Genomic DNA, 15233 nt, shown 5'->3' with positions numbered 1-15233 from the left:
GATTGTTTAGGGTGGCGTATGACTTGGCCAAGGCTCGAAGCCGACCGAGTTCAAATGACTGCAGTTGCAACAACACAGGGACGTATCCCGTCATGAGTCAATGTGAATTTTCCACGAGGACGACAGGCCCGCTTCGCCGGTTGGTCTTATCCGAGGCATTGAGGCCCTTGCCAACGCAAACCTGACTCCCCTCCTACTGTATGTAAGCCGTCAGACGGCACACAGCGCCGTGATCCAGCGCCTTCAATGACCTCAATTCCTAGCCCATCGCATTATGCAATTTTTAAAAACTTCATGTAAGACTTGGCTGACGATACTATTTGTTTCGGTGGATGGGGGGTAGTAACGAGGTCACGACTTCCGACCCGTTGGGAACATGTGCAGATGTCTGACAGTTGTCTCGCTGCCTCGTGGAAATCCTCAGACATCTGTCCGGAAATCAGTTTCTAGAGGAAAAGAGGTCAATGTACCGAGACTGGTGAGCGCCTAACGGCTGTTTCACTGTTCCTTGACCAATTTAATGCAGTGGCAGCGCTTGGGAACGCCTGGTCGACTGGGGAAAAGTACTGCTTTGACTCAGACAGGCCAAGAACAAGCTGCGTCAGATGATCCAGAAAAAACATCTGGTTGACTGGAAACCTGGTGAGACCCTTGCTCAGTCCGCTTGGTGCCGCTAACTCATCTCTCCCATGCACCTCTCTATCCTCAAAATCTCATGTCATATACATAGTGGATCGTTCGGCCGTGACTATTGACTGGCGCCGGGTTGATGAGCGAGGAGCATTCATCGACCAGTACTGGTGACCAGTCAAGCCTCGATGTGGTCTTGTAGCTTCATAAACGATACTCTCTGACGATTGCATACCAAGCCAAACAATTGCGGTGGGCGTTGACAACTTTTTGAGACCTAGCACACAGATGTTATAAATGGTATTTTCACTCCTCTGCCACAACTTAAACGGTATTTGTATAGACACGCAGCCTGGTAAGAATGGCTGAATCACTTGTCGAGAACCCTTGCCTTGACGAATCTGTTGATTTGTTCCCGGGTAAGCTTGTCGTTGTACTGCTCATGGCACTCGTAGAACGAAATCAGCTCCTGGGTGCAGTCGACCATGGCGGCAATATCCACATTACTCTCTGCCAACCAGGCGCCATAGCGCTGCACCCGGCCAAACCTGGCCTCCGGTTGCTTCTCCTTGTCGGCTGGATTGGGCGTGCCTGGGGTTGGAGGCAGTCCTGGTGCCCTTCCTTGGGCCTGGGCCAACGCCGCACTCGCAGCAGCGATGTTCGTCGCCGTCGGTTGGTTCGATCCCGACATACTAGAAGAAGGTCGCAGTACCAGGACAAGCAGGATCGCGGTGAGCGCAATGATGTGCGGCGGGTATAGCAGGGGCAGATCCGTCATATAATGATCGTTTAGAATGGACCAGCCCAGATTCACGTCCTCTTGTGTCAGGCTCAGTTCCTGTTGATAGCTGTTCAGGGTTCGGTAGGGCGCATAGACAATGAGCTGGGAGCTCATTTCGGAAATCATGAAGAACTCGCACTCGCCGAGCTTCGAGGTATCGAGACTTAGAAAGTCGGGCCACAACGAGCGGGCCTCGCTGACAATCAAGCGGATATGCTGAGGACACTCTTCCATCTTACAAGCCAGGTAGAGAGCCGTCGCGACCACCAGGTAGGGGTTCGTTCGTCGGATCTCGACCTTGGTATAGAAGCGTTTGATGTAGACCTGAGCGGTGGCCATGGCTTGCTGTCGAATGACCATGCGTTTACCTAGGCGGTTGACCTCTGGAAGTGAACCGTGTCAGCAAAGGCATGGCAAGCCTGCAATACTACAGGGCACTCACGCTGGTTAAAAAAAATGGCCAGGTGCCGCGGCTGCGGGAGAGGGAACATTTGGACGAGCTCGGCATTGTCGTCTTCAAGTTTCTGGCGCACCGCTTGGAGTTCGTCTTTGGAGAAGAGCCAGAAGCGACGCTGGGTCGATTCCCAGTAGTTGGCAGCCATGATGACCTCTACTGGGCGCTCGCGGCAGAGTTTATGACATGGTATGTGTCCGGAACGCCTGTACGGTTCTGAACACGGAAGCACGGGGTTGTTGTTGGAGCGGAACAGCGAGGCGGCTGAGGAGTGAAGTTGGTGGATAGTGGACAGTGGGTGGCTGGTGCATGGGAAAGTCGCGGGCCGACATTGTGGCTGGTGCTCATCCGATAACGATTACGGAGTATGGTATGTCCAGCCAAGGTTATCCGTGCCGAGGACAGCGTTGAAGCTCCATTTGCTGGGGCACTGCAAACACTGGAAGCACCCGGAAGCACTGCTAATTGGTGGCATCTGATTGCCTCGCTTGTCTCACCAGTGGGACCCATGGAAACCCACCCACTGTCCCACCCCCCATGTTGCCGAGCTTTCGACGCTGTGGCTTCGGCGCGAACCATTTGCGGCAGGCGGTTCTACTTTTTCTTGGTCGCTGCACCTCGCGATCCTCCTACGTCAGTCCTTGTGACTTGCAGCATGCAAGTGAGTCGCGACAGCACAACGCCTTTCTCGAACCCTTTCTCCCACCATGTACTTATGAGAGAGACATACCCCGCGACATACCCCACGATATCAACCGCGCCCACCGTTGTCGTCGCCGCCGCCGCCCTATGATTTCCGCGTCGAGCCCGAATCCTCGACTCAACAGCCCTGCGTCCTGATGCAGCCGCCGCCGTCATGGGGGTAACAGAATGGGTTGCCGAGCGCCAGATGGAGGTGGAAGAATCGCAGAATCAGCGGGATAAACGAGTTGAGGACCTCTGGAGGCAATTGGACCCCAACGGCTCGGGCCATTTGGACTTTAAGGGGTTGCAGAAGGGGCTGAGGAAGATCGATCACCGTCAGCTTTAATCCTTACCCCGTGCTCCCCGTACGGTTGGGTGCTGACCTTTGCACTGTAGCCATGAAAAATGCAGACCACATGCTGCGGAAGATCATGACCGTCGTCGACACGAACGACGACGGTAAAATCCAATACGAAGGTGAGAGCTCCGTCGCTTGGGACTGGAGCTATTGGCCGGGCTCCCCTGTCTTAGGCGCCTGAGGGAAATAGCTGCTGACGATGACCTCCCGCCAGAGTTCCGCTGCTTCGTGGAGCAGACCGAGCGGCAACTAATGTTTCTGTTCCAGTCCATAGACAAGGACAACGACGGGCGACTTGACAAGACCGAGCTGCAGGAAGCCTTCCGACGGGCAGGGCTTGTCGTACCGATGCGCAAGCTCGCCTCCTTCTTTGGCGACATAGACATGAACAACGACGGCTACATCAGCTTCGAAGAGTGGCGGTAAGTATGGACGTCCATTTTGATCACGTTTAGTTTTCCCGTCGAGAATCCTGCATACTCTGTTTCGCATTCGTGAGGATCTATTTATGTAAATGGGGGTATGTTAGCCATGGTGCATGCTGAAGAGGTAGGTAAGGGGTATGTATATCGTAGATGGCGATGCCCCCTATTCCGACTCTCGGTGTAGAGCTTGCTTGTTGAATAAGGGCTGGAGGAGACGGAAGGAGGCCAACCGTGGGGATGCTGTGGTTCTGTTTAGTTTTCCGTCCTGTCTTTCATTGTCGATTTCGTCCGGTCTCTCTCTCCGACGGATACAATTCACTAACAAGACAACGCTCGCAACCAGAGACTTTCTTTTGTTTATGCCGACACACAACAGCAATGCGCCGTTGAAGGCTGTGATGGACTTCTATTCCTCCATCGTCACCCTCTCTGCTGAAGGTGACTCGATGGTATCGGAGGAGACTCTTGAAGGCTCAGGTACGACCGGCTTCCTTCTGCAAACCCTCTTTGGATCCATTTTGAAGCTCGCATCCCCTTCTTACTCGGATCCCTCCGCTGGCAACATCCAACTTCTCAGCGACGAGGACGGCAATTCGGTAGCTGTGGTCGTGCCTTCCCGAGAAGGACCAGGCTCTGGCCCTTCCGGCCTCTCGCAGCTCCCCGCCTCGCCAAAACAACAACGACGACGGAGTTTATCAAAAAACAACAACAGCGACAGCAGCAACAGCAGCAGCGGTTACGCCAGTCCCTCAGCAGATCTCGACCCGGCCTCTTCGCAACAGCAAATATTGTCCGCGCAAGCGATAGTATTGCCAATATCTCCCCCGGGCTATTCAGGTACCAGCGCCAACATGAACAACATGAACATGGAGGCAGCGGTGCTGCAGGCGTGCATCCAGGCCGCCGACGAGAAGCCCACAGGCATACTTGGAAGACCCCCCGGCGTCGGCACCTCTCAAGCGAACCAGGTCACAGGCAGCAGCTCCGAGCAAGGCTCCAGCTCCAGCTCAGATGCAACTGTAGCACCCAAGTTCAAGAGATTGACTGACTTCGTCCCCGATCCAGGTTACTTTATCGCAGGTGCCGTCGCCGGAGGACTGTCGAGAACTGCCACGGCGCCCCTCGATCGTCTGAAGGTCTACCTGCTCGTCAACACCCGAGCGAGCACCGACACGGCGGCGAGTGCGCTCAAGCAGGGGCGTCCGCTGCTCGCCCTTCGCAACGCGGTCAAGCCATTCGGCGACGCCGTCAAGGACCTCTGGAAGGCTGGCGGTATTAGGAGTCTGTTTGCAGGTACGCATCGCGGTTCTTCTTTTTATCTCCCTCCCGTCATGTTCATTGTTCAGCTTTCGTCGCCTCTCCCTCGTGATAACAGGCAGGGAGGGGTGAGGGGGAGGTGGTTTCTTTTAAGGAAAATTGAGGGCCGAATATTCGCTGACCAACCCACCTAGGCAATGGACTCAACGTCATCAAAATCATGCCTGAGAGTGCCATCAAGTTCGGATCATATGAGGCTGCAAAGCGAACCCTCTCTAAGCTCGAGGGCCACAACGACCCCAGACAGATCAACAGCTACTCGAAATTTGTCGCAGGTGGTGTTGCTGGCATGGTTGCCCAGTAAGTCTACCCTTAAAAATTTCTTGTTCACCATTTCTTCCCTCTGCAACTGCCACTGCTACTGCCACTGCTACTACCACTGATACTACCACTGCCGCTATCACTGCCACTTTCATTTGTTCCAGTGGCTGTTGTCATCGCCTGTTGTCCTGCAGCTGCAGCTCTTTGTTTCCTTTGTCTTATGGCGCGTTACTGACACTCACGAGGTTCTGCGTATACCCGTTGGACACACTCAAATTCCGACTCCAAACATCAACAGTCCAGGGCGGACTCTCTGGAAATGCCCTTGTCCTTGACACAGCCAAGAAGATGTGGCAGGCAGGCGGTGTGCGCATTGCTTACCGTGGCGTCACCATGGGCCTGATGGGCATGTTCCCCTACAGTGCTATCGATATGGGCACCTTCGAGTTCCTTAAGACATCATACAAGAGGTACATGTCCAAATATCGCGGCATCCATGAAGAAGACGCCAAGCCAGGCAACATTATGACGGGCATCATTGGTGCCACCAGTGGAGCTTTTGGAGCATCTGTGGTTTACCCCCTCAATGTCCTCCGTACCCGCCTCCAGACTCAGGGCACAGTCATGCATCCTGCGACCTACACCGGCATAATGGATGTTGCACAGCAGACGCTCAAGAACGAGGGTGTGCGGGGCATGTACAAGGGACTCACCCCCAACTTGCTCAAGGTGGCTCCCGCGTTGAGTATCACCTGGGTTGTGTATGAAAACTCAAAGAGACTCCTCGGCTTGGAATGAGAAGAAAGAACTTGGTAGACGGGACGCACAACAGGGGTTGGGATCACCGTTAATACTGGATCAATTACGATGAGCCAGAGGCCATGGTGTGGATCCCCTATTTGAATGACTCGAGGAAGAATTAGAAGGTACCAGAGGGCTGCCTACTGCCAGGTAAAGGAGAGTGAGTAGACTACCCATTTTTTGTTACATAGCCGTCATCTTCGTCAATGGCGTTTGTAAGACGTGTGGAGAGAGATACCAGAAGGCTTGATTGATGCAGGGGCAGAAGGGATCGAGCTAGAGGTACATATACTGAGAGGTACCTCAGGGAGAGACCACCCAGGAGATATTAGCTGAATACAGACGAATGCCGGCATGTTAGCGGCCAACTCCCACGTGGATGCAAATCTGGTTGAGGGTGATCGTGGCGGTGATGACGGTGTCAGTGAGCCCCTTGTGCCTGTCAACCCGCCTCCCCTGGGACTGGAAGCCAAGCTTAAATATTCCATGTTGGCGAGGAAAACCAAAAAAACAAACCTTGATGTAGGCGGTTGACGCGGACCAGAGGGGTGGATTGGAACGTCGTCGGGCTGCCCTACGAAGAAGCTTACGTCGCGATCGTCGTCACCCCCCCGCGTCTCCCTCGGGCCACCGAGAAGCTTGATTGATGGACACAGCACAAAAGGTCCAATGAACATGCAGAGGCACGTCTGTGATTCGTAACTCGTGGACACTCTCAGTAGCACGTAGACCCCTGCTCGGAAGCGATAGCCGGGGGTCGGTGGACCGTTGGCAGTTTGGGGGGACTTTTGTCAGCGTAATATCGGGCAGAAGATGCTCCACTTGGCGAGGGATTTCAGAATTGAGTGAGTCTAGTGGCGGATAGGATAGACTTTCTGCTTGGCTTTTCCCTCTTGTCTTTCTTTTTTTTTGCAGACATGTCATGGCAGACTGCACCTTGACATCGCCCAGTGGTACTTCCCGTGATGATCCTTGTAAAAGTAGGTACGGATAGACTCCCCAAGCCGTTAGTATCTGTACCTGTACTCCCCAGATAACGTGGAGAGGGACTTCTGGACTTGTGAGCTCGTCTTACATTCTCCACCTCATCACCGACAGATGGCCAATTGACTTTCATGGCTACACTGCATCCTTGGTAACCAGATGTGCGATTGTTTCGCACCCCTCGTGTTAAGCAGCTTCCTGATTTGCTTGGTTGGTCAACGGTGTCTCCCGGCCGGTGGTGTTTGTACGAATACAGATAGTCCAACAAGTCCCCGACACCGCCATCGGCCGCGGTACCGGTACGCCGCCTCATATCTTGCCTGATCGACAAGCTTACGAGTCTCACCCCTCTTCCTCACTTGCGATATCGAATCCTTCCGCCGCATCGGGTACGGGCGCCGTTGGAATTGCGGCGCGTATCCATCCATCCCATCCCATCCCATCCCATCCCATCCGTCGGTCGTTGCCTTCGGCGAGCAAATGCAATTCCGTCGGTGATTGGGTGACCGACGCCTTTCTCTTTCTCCCCCTCTCCCTCCCCCTTCCCTCTCGATTTTTCCCTTCCTTGGCTTCGGCTTGGACACCAACTACTCATTTGGTTGCTTTCCGCCTCCTTCCTCTCTCAATCAAGTGGACGCGCAGACTTCTTCGCGGCCCGGTTACTCCTCTCCTTGTCCCCCATCTTCCCATCACAACTCTTACGACGACTGTTGCTGTTGACGAAGCGTAATCTCCTTTGAGCGCCTCGCGTATTATCATCGTGATTCTCAAGTCAGCATTTTCCCCGCCGTGGGCCCGAATCCGCCACTGAAACTGTTTGGCACCGTTGTTTGGCACCGTTGTTTGGCATCCGCTCTTCCTGTCCACGACATTGCGCGTATCAGCCAAGTCCCCCTCACGATTCAGGAACCGTCGCCTCCTGTGACCGTTTTACCGTTTGCTATCCGAGGGGAGAGCGTCAGCCAAGCGGCACAAGCTCAGACATTGGGTGACCCAGCATAGAGAAACGCAAGGGCACACCCACGCACATACAATCCAATACATCAGACGGAACCCATCCAGGCGAAACAACGGGAGGGAGACTGAAATAGAAACCGCCGCCATGCCGGCCCCGTACTCTGACAACCTGTATTCGGCCAACGACTCCGATTCTGTCCAGACCCCGGACGACGACCTCGATGACCACCTGTCACCCACTGACGGCTACTTCCAGAGCAGCACATCGTCGTCAGCCGCCGCCATCTACCCTCCGCAACAACAGGCCCATGGTCACTACAGTCAGGACGACGTAATCGCCGCGACTACCTTCCCCACGTCCGCTGGCGTGCCGCATGTGCCTAACGTTCTCGTTCAGGACCCGTCGCTGCGTCTGCAACAAGAGGCGTCCTCCTCTTCCGCCTCTAAGAAGGATCGCGGAGCAAGGGAGGAGACAAGGTTAAACTCGTCGCCTGTTGGTAGGACCTCGTCACCCGCCGCGCCCGTTGACGAGAATTACTATTACGACGACGGGGTCTCCTCCATCGCCGCCGACAGCGAGGCGACGCCATCGCACACGACAACAGCGACGACCACAGCATACACTTACACACCCTCTCACACCGCCCAGAGCTCGTCATCTTATACACCTTACGCGCCCTCCGCCGACGCTCCCCTGCGTACTCCTCAGACTCACCCCATAAGGAGTCGGTACTCGCACCCGGCGTCGCTATTCCATATACCCAGAGAGGCACCTCCTGCTTATACGCCGTCGCCCACGTCCCCGCTGGCGTCATCCCCCACAGATCTCAGGAACTACCAGACCTTCACCTCCAACATGGGAGCCCCCGACGAAGAGGCGCGCTTGCTGGGCCGCGACCCCGAGAGCATGGGCGGCGAGCCCTACGATGGCGACGATGACCCGAGGCCGTCTCCGTCGTGGAGACAAAGAGCCCTCAAGAAACACTCGTGGGCCTCGAGGCGTACCTTGAAAATGGCACTTCTTGCTGCCCTGGTCTTCTTCACTGTGTCGGGGTTTCTCAGCATGCTGGTCACAAGTGTCAGAAGCACGGTATGCATCACTTCGTCTTCACCCTGCTGCCCCTAAGCTAACGTTCGCCCTTCAGCCGTCTGATAAGTCACCTTCAAAGCAGCCCATCAAGGAGTATGACCCCGTCACTGGCCTGCCCATCAAGGACGGCCCGTCCCAACCCAACGAGCCCTCTCAACCAGGCCAGCCTTCCAACTCCATCCCCTGGAAGCCCTCGAGCACCTGTCTCCAGACAGAGCACCGTTTCGCCCCCAAGGTCTACGACCTGTCCTTCACACCAGACAAGACCCTGAGCGTCCTCCAAGGCATCGAGTCTGATGCGCCATCCCGCGGGTTCCAACCCCAAGTCTCGGGCGACTTCGTTGTCCGGCGCCAACAAGGCAACGCTCCAGGCCCCTCCGTCGAGCTCGAGGTCGTCGCCAACGATGCGGCCCTTGACGTCGACGTTGAGTGGGACTCGGAGCACCAAGAGCTTCTAATCAAGACCCCGCAGCGCATCGAATGGAACCGCTCCCTCCGGCCCTGCATCGCCCTACGCGCCACCATCTGGGTACCCGAGAACGCCGAGCTGTCCCACCTCTACCTCGCCGCGATTAACGTGGGCGTCAAGCTCGCGGGTGACCTCTCCATCGTTGTCGAGAATGGCTTCGAGATTGGCACCATGTCTGGCGACGTCCACAACCTCATGGAGCCCCAGGACGCGCACCGTTTCAACTCACGCGATATCGTCGTCAGGACCATGTCTGGCGACATCACGGGCTCATGGCCGCTCTACGACTCTCTAAAGATCGCCTCCGACTCGGGCGACATCCATGTGGGCGTCACCCCCCAGCAGGTCTCTGAGTCCAAGCCACGCCCCGCTGTCCTCGAAGTCAGCACCATCTCGGGCGACATCACCGTCAAGGAACCCCTCGATGCGGCAGTGCAGAGCAGCAAGCCCGATACGGTTGTCCCGCCGCGCGACTATATCACCACGCTCGATACCAAGTCCGGTGGCATCAGAGCCTGGGTCGCCTTCAGCTCCGCCGCCGTCGTCGAGAGCATCAGCGGCGACATCGCAGCCGAGTTCTTGCCCGTGTACAACATCAGCCTGCTGCAATCCACCAAGGTGTCCGAGCTTCACACCAAGACTAAGAGCGGCGACGTTGCCGTTAAGGTGCTGGACCCCATCTGGGTCGAGATCGCGGGTACCGAGGGCGCGCCCAGCGTTGAGAAGCCAAGGGTCAACCCCGACGAGCCCGTCGAGATTCCGACCAACCCCTTGCCCATACCCAACATCCCCAAGATCCCTCGCATGCCGGGAGCCCCCTTCATTCCTGACTTCGGGAACCCGTACAAACGCATCCCCGTCCCAGCCGGCAGATGGACCGACGCATGGCCCATCAGACGCTCCTCCTCGGCCGACGCCGCAACCCAGACCGAAGAGCGCACCGTCTCAATTAGCGAACGGCCGCCAATGCGCCACTTCAAGTCCACCCATGGTACCATCAGCGGGGACATGGAGATTCGATACCCGTCCTCGTGGGAGGGTTCCGCCACGGCCGAGAGCATCAGCGGCAAGATCTCCATCCGCGGCAATGACGTCCACATCGACAGCAGGACGCAATGGCCCAAGGCTGTCCACGCACACAAGGGCCAGGCCTTGAACTGCGAAGTCTCGCTGGGAAGCGTCTCCGGGAGTGTGGACCTCATCATTGGCTAGGAAACGAAGGCGATGTAGATGAAGGTGAGCCGGCGATGGAAGGCCTGGGGACGTGAAGGAATAATTCATATACACAATCGTCCAATACATGCGGCTAACATAGTGGATGGAGAACACGAGATAATATGTGAAGAGGGGGAATCTGGGATGGAAGAATGGATAAAGGATTTACACACATATACCTGTCGCTACGATATTTGTACTTGCTTTAGGGGCCCACGGCGTTAAGAAGAAGCTCGTCAAAGACGGTGCTGTTTTCATTGGTATTCTCATTATTATCGCAACTACATACGTTCGGCACAATACTGGCGAGGAGACACGCATGACCTCGAATTCTCTACGTTCTATCTACATATACAACAATGTCATTATCGAATTTGAGAACCCAAGGTCCCTCTCGCAGAAATTCGAACTCGAGATGAGTGAGAGTCTTATGTCCTTCCCCCCCTCTTAGCTGGGACGATCGATCATTGTCCCAATGTTGTGTATACGAAAGAAGCCATTTGGCAGGCTATTATAAGGGGTATCTAACGCTCAACCATGTTTTTTGTTTTTAACTTCATCAAACGGAAACGGCCACCCCTCCACTCTCGACTTGCGCTCCTCCCGCTCCGCTTCCCGCCGCCGCCGCCGCCGCCGCCGCCGCCACCACTTCGCCCCATCCTCCCCCTCCTCACCGCGCCAATCCGCCTCCGGTCTCTCTCCTCGGCGATGCCCTCCTCCAACACCTTCTTCCTCAGGGCCGCGGCCCCGCCACGCGGGACCGCCCGGCGGCGGAGACTCCCGCCAAACGACGGGCCGTCCAACAGGCTCCGGTCGATCTTGCGGTACCGGACCTCGTACTGCACCCACCGTTCCAGCCCGGGCAGGCCGATACCCAGCGTCGGCAGCGCGAGCATCCGCAGCACCTCCTCGCCCGTCTCGTTGTCGCGGTGCACGGCGTACAGCGCGGGCAGCGTGTACCGCACCTTGCCCGGCGCGAAGCGCTTCAGGATCCCCTCGAGCCGCGCCCTGCCGTCTTTGTCCGGCGCCGTCGACACGCCGCGGTCGCCGCCCGTGACGCCGATCCTCGCGCTCCCGAACTCACCGACACCGCCGCCGCCGCCGCCACCGTTGCAGTAGTAGTTGTCGTCTTTGTCGTCGTTGTTATTGTCGGCGGGGGCGGACTCCTTGGTCTCGGCAGGGGCCACGGGGGCCTCGGGGGCGTTGCCGTAGCCCGCGTCCTCGCCAAGGCGCTCGCGGAAGACCCTGCCGTGGACGGGCGAAAAGGGCGCGACGCGGAAGACGGCCTTGACGCGGCCCTTGACGCGCACCCAGAACCGACCGTCCCAGAGCTGGAAGCGCTGCCAAGAGTGCCACTGCCTCGCGCTGTTGGGCGGGATGAGCGCCGGCGGGGGGCCCTCCCACGCGGGATCCTTCACGCTGCCGCCATCCTGGTCGTGCGTCTGCCACTTGGTAGGCGGGAACGTCGGGTACCGCCGCAGGTACGTGTTCTTGACCGTCGTGAACGTCAGCTCGGGCTGCGGCTGGAGGGACGGGTAGGGCTCGCGGACGAGGTACCACTTCCTGGACCCGACGGGGAGGAAGAGGACCGAGGCCTGATTGAAAGCCTTTGGCGTCGTCGTCGCCGGGTTGCTGTTGCTTTTGCTGCTTTCGTCGGAGCGCTCGGCGAGCTCGGGAAAGAGTCTCCCGACAACGGTCTGTAACGAGGCAAGCTGCGGCGGGTTCCGGTCCGGCGAGACCAAGGCGACGAGCTTCCGCACCATCAACGCCGCGATGAGCCGTCTGTGCGCGAGCCGCAACTCCCGCCGCGTGTCGTCGTAGATCGACTTCCTCGCCCCCGCCGCCGCCGTCGTCCGGCCGGGAACTCCCATTCCGGGGAGCTCGACGACGAGGGTCCCGACGTTGGGCTCGAGGTCCGCCTTCACGCCGCCCCGGATCCAGCGCCCCGCCTCCCACTCCTGGCCCTTGACCCGCGCGTCGCACCGCGCCGCCAGCCTCAGTACGTGGTCTCTGCCTAGGGCGCGGGGCAGCGCGTGCTCGCGCACCAGGTGACGCACGGCGTTCCGCATGGTCAGCGTGCGGTCCTTGTTCGTCGCGTCCTCGAACCAGCGGACGTTGTTGGCCTCGCAGGTCGCCACGAGGCGGTCCTTGGGGAAGCCCAGCAGGGGCCGGTAGACCATGACGCCGGCGTCCTCGGAGTGGATCTGCGGCATGTTCCTCGCGGCGGCGGCGGCCTTGGCGGCCCTCGCCTTGGCCGAGGCGGAGCTCGCAGCGGAGAAGAGCGCGTCGCTGACGCCGCCGCCGAGGTAGGGGCTCTCGTGCCAGCCCATCTGCAGGCCGGCCCTCAGCTCGGCGCCGTACAGGTCCGTGTCCAGCTCCGAAGACAGCTCCTTCCGCACCGAGATCCAGTCCTTCTTGGGCGGGCGAAAGCTGACGAGCGGGGCCTGCGCCCTCTGGTCGTCAACATGGCCGCTCTCGTATACGTTGTGCATGTCGTAGCACTCGGGGATGTTGGCGGCTACGGCGATGCCCCTCAGGCCGCGGCTCCCGTGGCCGGCGAGCAGCCTCATGAGCACGGTCTCATATTGGTCGTCCTGGTGGTGTGCGAGGAACAGGCTCTCCACGCGCAGCGTGGTGCACATGCGGCCGAGCCTGTGGTACCGCGCGCGCCTCGCGATACTCTCGAGATTCGGGGCGGCCGCCGGGTCTCCCTCGATGCCCTCGAGCTTCCAGTTGATCGTGTCGACGTGCGGCCGTATGTGAGAGAGCTTCCGCACCTCATTGGCGACGGCCAGGGCCTCGTCGGCGCTGCCCTCCCTGAGCCGGTGGTCGATGATGAATGCCGACAGCTTGGTCAGCGGGTTGTCGACGATGCGCATAAGCGGCATGTACTCGCGGAGGCGGTTGAAGAGGAAGGCGAGGGCCATGGAGTCGACGCCGCCCGACACGGCGAGGCCGATGCGGCGCGGCCGCGAGATGCGGGCCAGAGGGAAGCGTGGGGGCGTCGCGGCGCGGACGGCGTCCAGGAACTCGACGGAGGTTATGGGTTTCGGCACCGGGTGGAGGAACTGGTGGGTTGCGGCAGCCTTTGGTTTTGTTGCCGCTGCTGCTGCGGCGGCTGCCGTCGCGGACGCGAGCGAGGAGTTGGTGGAGCCCATTCCATTGTGCGATGACCGGTCGCAGCTCTCGGTGGCGTGTTTGTTGTGTCGCTGGACCTTTTCTTCTTGCTGTGGAAGCTTGGAACAGACAAGATTGCTGGCCAATTGACGAATCACTTGAGCTCTCTGTCGTTAGTCGGATTGGAAGCAGCTATAAAAAAAAAAAAAAGACTGGGTGGGTTCGACCGCTCCCGGAAGCTCGGGCCATTCGGCTGAAAGATTTCCCAAGCTCACCCGCCCCCCCCACATCCCCCAAACCTCGGCGAGTCGGAGCTTCAGCGCAAAGACCCCTACCGTGTTTTTTTTTCTCTTTGGTACATTCCCGTGTACAGGGGTCGGAGACGTCAATTGCGGGCTAGGAACCGATCGTAGCTCCGATACCCAGAGTAATACCTCACGATAACCTACGTCCGGTCACCCACCCGCCAAAACTTCCTCTCCTGCTCGCGCAAATGATCACACCGTCGTCGACGTCATAACACCGGGCTCCGGCCCTTTCTATTCTTCTTCACATTGTCCCATCCCCCCTCCGTCAGCTCGCGCGTGTCCAATTGACCACCGCCCGTCGAACGAATCGAACCGTCGGTCCATTCCCAATCGCCGGCGCCGCACCCGAGCACGCGACCCAGGAACTCGATCCCGACTTTCCTCGCAAAATCTCGAAACTTTCAAAACCCTCGAACCAGAATCTTTCGTCTATCGGCTAAAGAAATGTCCTCCTCGAACCCCCCCTTCACGACCGCCCTGCTCGCGGGTGGCATCGCCGGCACCACCGTCGACCTCTCCCTCTTCCCCCTCGACACCCTCAAGACCCGCCTCCAGTCCTCCGCCGGCTTCTTCCCCTCGGGCGGCTTCACCGGTATCTACCGCGGCATCGGCTCCGCCGTCATCGGTTCTGCCCCGGGCGCCGCTTTCTTCTTCTGCACCTATGAAGGGTCCAAGTCCCTCATCTCGGCCCGTCTCGCCTCCCTCTCGTCCTCGTCCTCGTCCTCCGGCACATCGAAACCGGCGGCCTGGGTCGACCCTGTATCGCACATGCTCGCCGCCTCCCTTGGCGAGATCGCCGCCTGCGCCGTCCGCGTCCCCACCGAAGTTGTGAAACAGCGCGCTCAGGCCGGCCAGCACGGCGGCTCCTCTCTCCTCGCCTTCCGCTCCATCCTCGCCCAGTACAACACCCCCGCCGGCCTCGCCGGCGTCTGGCGCGAGCTCTACCGCGGCTGGTCCATTACCGTCCTGCGCGAGGTCCCTTTCACCATCATCCAGTTCCCCCTCTGGGAGCGTCTCAAGCGCTGGGGCCGCGAGCGCAAGCGGAACAAGAACTGGAAGCTCGACGTCGACGGCGCCGCCAAGAAGCAGATCGAGTACGAGGTCAGCGCCGCAGAGAGCGCCCTGTACGGCAGCGTCGCCGGCGCCGCCGCTGCCGGCATCACGACCCCGCTCGACGTGCTCAAGACGAGAGTCATGTTGAGCCAGCAGAAGGAAAAGATCGGCGACGTCCTGAGAACGATATACAAGCAGCACGGCATCCGACCCTTCTTCGCGGGTATCGGCCCGAGAGTCATGTGGATCAGCATCGGCGGCTCCATCTTCCTCGGCAGTTACCAGTTTGCGTCCAACACCCTGACCGGTGCAGTACTATAAGATAATCC

At 58.6% G+C, this 15233-nt stretch overlaps 6 protein-coding genes across 6 annotated transcripts; 4 read left to right on the top strand and 2 right to left on the bottom strand.

The window, feature by feature from the left end:
- Positions 1–699: 699 nt before the first annotated feature.
- On the bottom strand, positions 700–2122 carry CDEST_06284 (Putative cyclin). Its single transcript, XM_062922443.1, has 2 exons — positions 1854–2122; positions 700–1794 (listed from the first exon to the last, which is right to left on the bottom strand). Exons 1-2 carry the CDS (start codon positions 2011–2013, stop codon positions 1001–1003), a joined length of 954 nt encoding a protein of 317 aa, XP_062778494.1. The 5' UTR covers positions 2014–2122; the 3' UTR covers positions 700–1000.
- Positions 2123–2373: 251 nt separating this feature from the next.
- Positions 2374–2706, top strand: CDEST_06283 (uncharacterized protein; the record flags this gene model as incomplete). The annotated part of the gene is made up of 1 exon (XM_062922442.1): positions 2374–2706. One exon carries the CDS (start codon positions 2374–2376, stop codon positions 2656–2658), a length of 285 nt encoding a protein of 94 aa, XP_062778493.1. The 3' UTR covers positions 2659–2706.
- A 15-nt stretch (positions 2707–2721) lies between these two features.
- Positions 2722–5708, top strand: CDEST_06282 (Putative mitochondrial carrier protein; the record flags this gene model as incomplete). The annotated part of the gene is made up of 6 exons (XM_062922441.1): positions 2722–2884; positions 2946–3026; positions 3122–3329; positions 3676–4625; positions 4784–4949; positions 5156–5708. The coding sequence occupies 6 exons, from the start codon at positions 2722–2724 to the stop codon at positions 5706–5708; spliced, it is 2121 nt and encodes a 706-aa protein (XP_062778492.1).
- A 1411-nt stretch (positions 5709–7119) lies between these two features.
- Positions 7120–11072, top strand: CDEST_06281 (Putative adhesin). The gene is made up of 2 exons (XM_062922440.1): positions 7120–8742; positions 8798–11072. The coding sequence occupies exons 1-2, from the start codon at positions 7798–7800 to the stop codon at positions 10421–10423; spliced, it is 2571 nt and encodes an 856-aa protein (XP_062778491.1). The 5' UTR covers positions 7120–7797; the 3' UTR covers positions 10424–11072.
- Positions 10875–13678, bottom strand: CDEST_06280 (Putative tRNA(Ile)-lysidine/2-thiocytidine synthase, tRNA(Ile)-lysidine synthase). The gene has a single exon (XM_062922439.1). It carries the CDS (start codon positions 13582–13584, stop codon positions 10951–10953), a length of 2634 nt encoding a protein of 877 aa, XP_062778490.1. The 5' UTR covers positions 13585–13678; the 3' UTR covers positions 10875–10950.
- Positions 13679–13900: 222 nt separating this feature from the next.
- Positions 13901–15233, top strand: CDEST_06279 (Putative mitochondrial carrier protein). The gene has a single exon (XM_062922438.1). The coding sequence runs from the start codon at positions 14296–14298 to the stop codon at positions 15223–15225; it is 930 nt and encodes a 309-aa protein (XP_062778489.1). The 5' UTR covers positions 13901–14295; the 3' UTR covers positions 15226–15233.

Source organism: Colletotrichum destructivum, chromosome 4, assembly GCF_034447905.1.
Source record: "Colletotrichum destructivum chromosome 4, complete sequence".
In the NCBI taxonomy this organism is placed as follows: domain Eukaryota; kingdom Fungi; phylum Ascomycota; class Sordariomycetes; order Glomerellales; family Glomerellaceae; genus Colletotrichum; species Colletotrichum destructivum.
This window is presented reverse-complemented; position numbering and strand designations above follow the sequence as displayed.

Coding starts and splice junctions, on each gene's coding strand:
- CDEST_06284 (XM_062922443.1), bottom strand. CDS start 2,013: ATGGCTGCCAACTACTGGGAATCGACCCAGCGTCGCTTCTGGCTCTTC. Junction 1,795..1,853: donor GGCCATTTTTTTTAACCAGC/GTGAGTGCCCTG, acceptor GTTCACTTCCAG/AGGTCAACCGCCTAGGTAAA.
- CDEST_06281 (XM_062922440.1), top strand. CDS start 7,798: ATGCCGGCCCCGTACTCTGACAACCTGTATTCGGCCAACGACTCCGAT. Junction 8,743..8,797: donor TCACAAGTGTCAGAAGCACG/GTATGCATCACT, acceptor TTCGCCCTTCAG/CCGTCTGATAAGTCACCTTC.
- CDEST_06280 (XM_062922439.1), bottom strand. CDS start 13,584: ATGGGCTCCACCAACTCCTCGCTCGCGTCCGCGACGGCAGCCGCCGCA.
- CDEST_06279 (XM_062922438.1), top strand. CDS start 14,296: ATGTCCTCCTCGAACCCCCCCTTCACGACCGCCCTGCTCGCGGGTGGC.